The sequence below is a fragment of the Plasmodium inui genome, assembly GCF_000524495.1.
Source record: "Plasmodium inui San Antonio 1 unplaced genomic scaffold supercont1.5, whole genome shotgun sequence".
In the NCBI taxonomy this organism is placed as follows: Eukaryota; Apicomplexa; class Aconoidasida; order Haemosporida; family Plasmodiidae; genus Plasmodium; species Plasmodium inui.
The window spans coordinates 715,952-723,047 of NW_008481839.1; the positions used below are offsets into that span (position 1 = coordinate 715,952).

General features: G+C 44.2%; 2 protein-coding genes across 2 annotated transcripts; both read right to left on the reverse strand.

The window, feature by feature from the left end:
- Positions 1–391: 391 nt before the first annotated feature.
- On the reverse strand, positions 392–2,605 carry C922_01617 (hypothetical protein; the record flags this gene model as incomplete). The annotated part of the gene is made up of 5 exons (XM_008817220.1): positions 392–692; positions 1,410–1,780; positions 2,008–2,124; positions 2,290–2,351; positions 2,506–2,605. 5 exons carry the CDS (start codon positions 2,603–2,605, stop codon positions 392–394), a joined length of 951 nt encoding a protein of 316 aa, XP_008815442.1.
- Positions 2,606–3,980: 1,375 nt separating this feature from the next.
- Positions 3,981–5,136, reverse strand: C922_01618 (hypothetical protein; the record flags this gene model as incomplete). The annotated part of the gene is made up of 2 exons (XM_008817221.1): positions 3,981–4,688; positions 4,879–5,136. The coding sequence occupies 2 exons, from the start codon at positions 5,134–5,136 to the stop codon at positions 3,981–3,983; spliced, it is 966 nt and encodes a 321-aa protein (XP_008815443.1).
- Between the last annotated feature and the right edge of the window lie 1,960 nt (positions 5,137–7,096).

Below are 7,096 nucleotides of genomic sequence, written 5' to 3' on the forward strand. Positions count from 1 at the left end.
AAAAAAAAAAAAAAAAAAAGGACATCATGAGGGGGAGGAAAAATTACATAATTAGATACATGGCACAGCACATCTGAATACGCACAACATGAAAGAATGCGCCCCCGCATGTGTTACGTAAGTGTTACAGCACACTCGCTCACGAAAAGACATATCCCCATTTGTGCGCCCCTATTTTTTGCTCCCATTTCAGGTGACCTCGCGGAAGAGACCGATGCGCCGTAACTTCGCCGAGAAGAAATATGCCCCACACCAGTGCTTCCTAAACCTACCAGTAACATCGTCCCACTACCACCACCACCACAAGCGAAAAATAAAAACAAAAAGATGGCGAATGGGGAGAGGAACCCCTCAACACCTGCTCGTGCAACACCACATTCGAAGATTCCTCTTAACTTGCATTTTTCTCTTGCTCATATAGCAAATCAAGGATGTACTTATATTTGTCCACTTTGTTGTCCCTCGTGGCGGTGACAGTCACATAGGAGTTTCTGTTTCCGGGGATGCAGCCACTGACTAAAATTTCGTTTCGCTCCAAATTTAATCCTAACAGTTTCAAATTGATCATCGTGTTGTATTTGTTCCCATGCTTCCCAGGCATTTTCTTCCCCTTTAGAACTCGTCCGATATGTGTGGATGCCCCTATGGAGCCAGGCTTACGGTGATGGGAACTTCCGTGTGACATGGGGCCGCTGCAGGTGGAACGTGGGGCAACAGAGTGAGAATGTACAAAGCGAAACATATAGGGACACGCTCAAATGGGAGCGGCACAAACTCTGCTTGCCATAAAAATATCTACTCATTTGTCACAGCGAGAAATGGCGATACACAAATTTGTCGTGTTATGTCTATCGAAGGTGAATATATCCCTCGCGTTTATTTATGCATGTTTGCCCGCCCTTTTGTGTGTTCTTTTTTTTCCTTTTTTCTTCTTCTTTTTTCCCTTTTTTCTGTATTGTTCAATGGGTCGTTGGTTTTACGAAAGAAAAACTATTTGTTTTTTTAACCCCTTAATTGTTCGTGCGTAGTGTCTCTCGCATAAAATAGGGAGCGACCATTCTGAGTACAGCTCTGAATGGCATTGTCCATTTTCCGCCGTCGGTGCGGACGGCCACCTCGATGGCACCCGCATGTCGTTTCTTCAACTCTGGGCAGTGCACCACAACACGGGTGCCGTGTACCGTGTACAAACGCAAATGTGTTCACGAATGGCCCCCATGTAATGTCTATTCCATGGTTCTCACTCCAAAGATGGGTAAACAAGTGAACACAGCTTTGGCGCACGGGTGAACAGAGCAACCACACGGTGTCATGCATAATTTGATCATGGCAGCATTAAAATTACACATTTGGCACTATCTCTCTTATTTTTCTCTCTCTTATTTTTTTTTTTCCTTCTTTTTAATTACCGGCGAAATCCCCATCTCTTAATGACCCCGCAGAAACCCTTCCCCTTGGACAGTCCACGGACATTCACATATTTATAATTGTACAAATAGGACACATCTATAATTTGCCCCAGGACAAAATTCTGTGGCGGAGTCAAAGTTAAGCTGCATGTATTTTTATAATTACATCCAACCTTGGCGATCTGCCCAATTTCTGGTTTAAGTATCCACCTGCTTTCTTCCAAGGGCTTTCCATAGGCTATCCCAACTTTGCCAAAGTCGAGAAAGCGGTAGATCACGTTTGGCATTATTTCGATTAGCGTGGCTGGGATTAACTTCCCGTTGGGCGAGAATATAGACCTCATTTCGATTTTCTTCCCTCGTATTTGTATCTGCGCAGGGGAATGGGCGGTATGACATCATGGCGGCAAGGGGACAGGCATAAATGAATGCCCGTGTGCAGCCAGGGTAGGGTACAACTTATGCACGTCCGCACAAGGGGGTAATTCCGTTGCCAGCCAAACTGCGCTTTTTTCGTTATTTTTATTTTATCTTATTCTTTTATTTTTTATTTTATTATTCTATTTTTCTATTTTATTTTATTCTTTGGCCCGCTTACTCGGTCTAATTCGTCCTTGTACGGAATGTCCTTGAGGTACTCCTGCGGGTCGTTGGGGTCCCTGGCGTTGATAAATTTCTTCACCATGTTGAGTTGGGAATTACGCCTGTTTCGCACCTGAGGGGGGGGCATTTTCGTAAGTATAAACTTAAGTAGGAGTAGTGGCGGTGTGCTGGTTGGCAAGGGGATATGTTCACTGGGGAAAACCGCTCGAAGGGGGGCTGTCATTCTATGCACTGCCCTTGTGATGGTGAACTATTTTAACGAAGCAAAGGGAGTTACATCTTTCGACTTGTGCACCTCGCTAGGCAAGCCTAGGCCTTTTCCACTTTTATCGGAGGAGACTACACATCAGTGGTGGTGGGAAAGGGCGGAGATGAGATGAAGCAGCCAAATGTGTGAATACACCTCTGCCCATGTGCAGAAGTACAAATGTGTGTATCAATTTCGTTTGGAAGAAGAAAAAGGAAACATATGACGTCATTTTTTTCCCTTTACTTTTTTCCGAGTAGTAGAAATTTTTTACAAATTTGTAGTTATATATGCATTGGAAGAACACTGAAAGGATAAGAACTTCATAAAAGATGAATAAATGCATTATATATTTTCATTTCTGCGTATTTTTTCTCTTCTTTATTTTTCCTTTTCCTTGAGATGATCCTGCTTTTGCATTTTGTGCGAACAAGTAGCTAATTATTGGGATTATTTCCTCGCCATGGTTATTTCCTGCCTTGGGTGGAAAAAAAAAGAAAACAAAAAAAAAAATAAAAAAGTCACGCATCCCGACTTGGTCGTATGCTTAACCTGTAGCTTTCTTCCCATCTGCTGGTCATACTCGGGCCGGTAAAGGAGCGCTGTCGGCATGGCGGCCAGCGAGCCAGTTGCAGTGCGTGCTATTTCCATAAAATAGCACGTATGGCTGTAGGTTCCACTCGGTCGGCTCATCACCAAAATATGAGAAGTTGTTCGCCCATTAACCCAACCTTGCAGCTACGAATGAGTCATTTGGGCACAACTGGGGAGAGAGAGAGAAAAAAAAAGCAACCCCACCCGATTTTCACAAAAATGGAATTTAACAAATTGTATAAAAGGAAAATTCCCATTTCGGTGTTCCTCCGTAAAATGGGCACCAAGGCTGTGACTAGCCAAACCGCTAAAGGATTGTCCGGTTTTTCCTACTAAGCTGAGGCAGTTACGTTATGTCCATCTTTCTGCAGAAGAGGGGTAAAAGTGCGCTGCGGGCAGCATTAAGATGGTTGCGTGTTTCAGTGGGATGCACCGCACACCTGCGACGTTATGCTACGCTTGCTCCCCCCGAAAAATTTGATGAGTACGCACTGCCATGGTGGGCGAAGTTCACGGGACGATCCACCCCAATAAACGAGCATCTTCACCCTAACTGTTGCTCACAAAGCGAATCTGCGATGGTTCCGCCGAAGACAGCTGTGGAAAAGGGGCAAGGGAAACCACTTGGCCACTTCAGTGGATACCCTCCTCCCCCACGGTGTATAAAATATTCCAGCACCTTCTTTCTGGTCCCTCATTCATCCTACGCTGCACCGCCAAAAGGACCAATTTTACTTTTCTTTTAATGAGATAACTTCTCACTAGTTAAAAAGTTGAGCTGGAAATCATAAACAAAGTTGTAAAAAGCTAAACGTAAAGGATGGCTAAAAATCGTGTGAAAAAAAAAATAGCTAGTTAGCTACCTGGCTAGCTAGCCAAAATGGAAAAAAAAAATAACTAATTAATTTTAAAATGTATTAAAATTTTAACTTTTAATTCGCGTTATAATTTAAAAAAAATGCATATGCACACTTGTTCGAGGAGGACATGCAGCAGGCGCATTGTCGTGGTTGCATAGTATGTGCCGATAGAAGAGGGTGTTCTTATAGCACAATGCGCAAGCCTCTCTTTCGTTTTCTTCTTTTTGCTTTCCCCCCTCCCTCGCCGCTATCTTCACCGCAGGCACGTCACTGCAATGACGATGCGTTTAACTTTTCAGCTATGAGGAACTGCAAATGAGCAAGATTCGATAGATAAGAAATCATCAAACTGTCTTGCAAGATGCTGTCATTTATGGAATCAAATTTTTCCAAAGTCGAAAAAGAATCATTGGAGAAGACCTTATGTAGGTATCTGCCAACGTCTAGGTTCCCCTTCTTCTTTTTGTCGATAACATCCTGTACATACGATTTGCACTGCTTTAACATAATTAATAATTTTTTTAACGACATTTCATTCATATCGTTTGGAAGGACACTATTTTTGTTGCTATGCATATGATGGCTGTCTTTGTCCTTGCCAGGTAAGCCTTTCTCTTGGTACTGCAACACCTCTGCTCTTTCAACATTGCTGGGGAGTAACTCCGTCTGTATTTCGTGAAAGTGGACAAAGTATTCCTTTACCAGCGTGATGGGTAGTTGTACGTAAGCCTTGATGTTAAGGAAGCCACTTTCTAGTGCCGCGTCCACTAGCAGGTGTATCGGCTCATTTAGGGGGGAATGTGGGTAGAACTTCGAAATGGAGTTGTGCTCTTTAAACCAGCCATGCACGGCGCAGGAAAGCTCAGATAACTCGGAACCGGAGCAGAACCAACCGACTACCTGATCTCTGGGGCGAATCTTCTGCTTCAGCTCATACATCGTTTCGTGGTGGTCCTTAATGATTTGGAGGAATCCCTGCGGGTAAGACGTGGGGGATATAGCGAGTGTTATCCATGGGGATGTACGATTTGCATGCCCATCGGGGTGCGGCGCAATGGGGTAGCCGACTAAGCAGACACTTCGCTCGAACATCACAGTTCATAACAAAAGGGGGGAAAAACAAAACGGGTCTGCTACCCCTGGGACGAGCCACGCGTAGCCTTACTCCTTCATTGAGCGAATGCTTATCGACGAAGCAATCCGAAATTTCGATGAGGTTCGCGTCGATGACGCACCCCATCAGAGTTCCAATGACATGTGTTTGGTCTTCATCTCTTCTCAGGTAGGCATCCAGAATTGTGAATATTACAGAGGGATGCACTATACACTTGATGCTCGTATGCGGCAGGATGTCGAAGTGCTGCGGCGTTTTGTCCTTCAAAAGGGAGCTCAGAGCTTTGAAGTTGTAGCGGTTGACGCTCATCTTGGGTAGGTGGAGTGCGCGTGCTTAACGAAATACGTAGAAGTGCGTAGGTACGTACTTATGTGTTTATTTTTCCTATTTTTTTCCCAAATTGGGTCCCTTAAAGCGCAGCGAGAACTCAGTTGAGGGGGAGGGGGAAGAAGCTCAAAGGGAATTAGCCCAATAAGTATATGTTCACGTTTGCCGTGTAAAGGTATATTACAGTTATCCCCTCGTAATTTTTGCAATTCTTTGCTTCATCTGGCGACGCCTGAACCGCTGCAACATGTATATGGGCTTAAATACATGCGTATAAATATAGCAGTAACGTTAACAAGCCTGGATGATCAGAAAGGAATGGTCTCATGCAGAGATTCATCTGTCAAATGGGAAGCGAGTGTTTCTCACTCTGCTGAATTAAAGCGTTGCCATGTTAAGATGTATTATTTACTCCCCTAAGGTGCTTTTCCGAAGTTACGAGTTGGAAGAAAATGTCGCAAGTATTATTTGTACTATTTTGCGGGGTGACTAAGCAACGCTATGTGGTTTTTCTTTCTTTTTTTTTTTTAAACTTCTCTCAATGTGGCTTGCACTTTTCTAGTAACAAGTCGGACTTTGGAAAACGGGTGACTCTGTTTGGCATGGTATATGTTCCCTTCGCCGCGTGAGAGCAATGCCGCTTTCCCGTTGCCCAATTAATATTTTGCCTATCCGTGCGTGTCATTTTACATATAATAATAATATCCATATCCCCCATTAACACCAGCGCATAAAACAAGTTAACCATTTTCTTTGTGACCAGACGATGAAGAAAAAGAAAAATAAAAAAGAGGCATGAGGTGAACTCCATATTAACGCTTTTTTACTCATCCACCTGTCGATTGATTATATATAAGAAGTGACGGGAAAGAAAAGAAAGGACCCCCTTGGGAATGGTATAAAAATGTATGCTGATCTCATCGCACGTCAGGGGGGAGTGGTAATAAAAAAGGAAAAAAAATAAATATTCCCCCCAAAATGGTGAATCCTATTTTCCCAAATGGGGGTGAAAAGCGAAACGGTAAATAACTTAACTGTCGTATCAGGAAGTTTAGAGAATTTTCCAGTCTGTCATTGCATGTGATCTTAAAATACAGCTAAACGATGATACTCAGGAAAGGAGAAGGGAGCCATGTGGAACCCCACCAGAGAGTATCATGTCCATGGAAAAAGGTGTATGCTTACCCCTGTATGTTCAACTTGTGTATGTTCCGCTTATAACGTTTCAAATTGATTTTGCCCAAAGGGATAAAAGGAAAAAAAAAAAAAAACACGTTTCACTGTTCACCGCAGGTATCATGACACAACCAGTGGGGTAGTATCTGCCACGGTGTAGTTCCTAGTCGCCCCAGGTAACATAGTAAAAGAGGTGGTGCGCCACATGGTGTGCTTTCTATAAAAGTAGGGGATTGACTTCACGTTTTAAATCACAGGTGTCTATCACAAGGGGGGAAACGCAGGGGCGAAACCTCGGGCACCGCCCCCGTCCCTATGAACTAACAGGGCATTTGGTGTAACTGCGCGAAGTATTCGTGGAAATGGGGTATGGGATGGCCAAGGAGAGTCAGGCCCACCCTGTGCTGAGGAAAATCACGTCAACGATGGCGAGCGCTAAGAGGTAGAGCGGCAATTTCCATGTGCCATTTTTGATGTTCCATTTTTTGGTCTGCCATTTCTCATGTGCCCTTTCTGATGCTCCATTTTCTGCGCGGCAGCTTTGCTGAGTCGTCACGCGCGGCGGGGTGCCCCTGTGCGCGCAAATTAAAAAAGTGGGAAGCTGCGAAGAGGGGGAGGGAACATTGGAAGAACTCCCCCCTGCCATTCAGTGTCTTTGTGCTGAGATGACAGCATGTGTATGTCCAACGTTGGAAAGTTCCTCCAGCTATCTACATCCACATGAACTGCAGTCCACCACGATGTGTGCTATATGATGGGGAAAAAA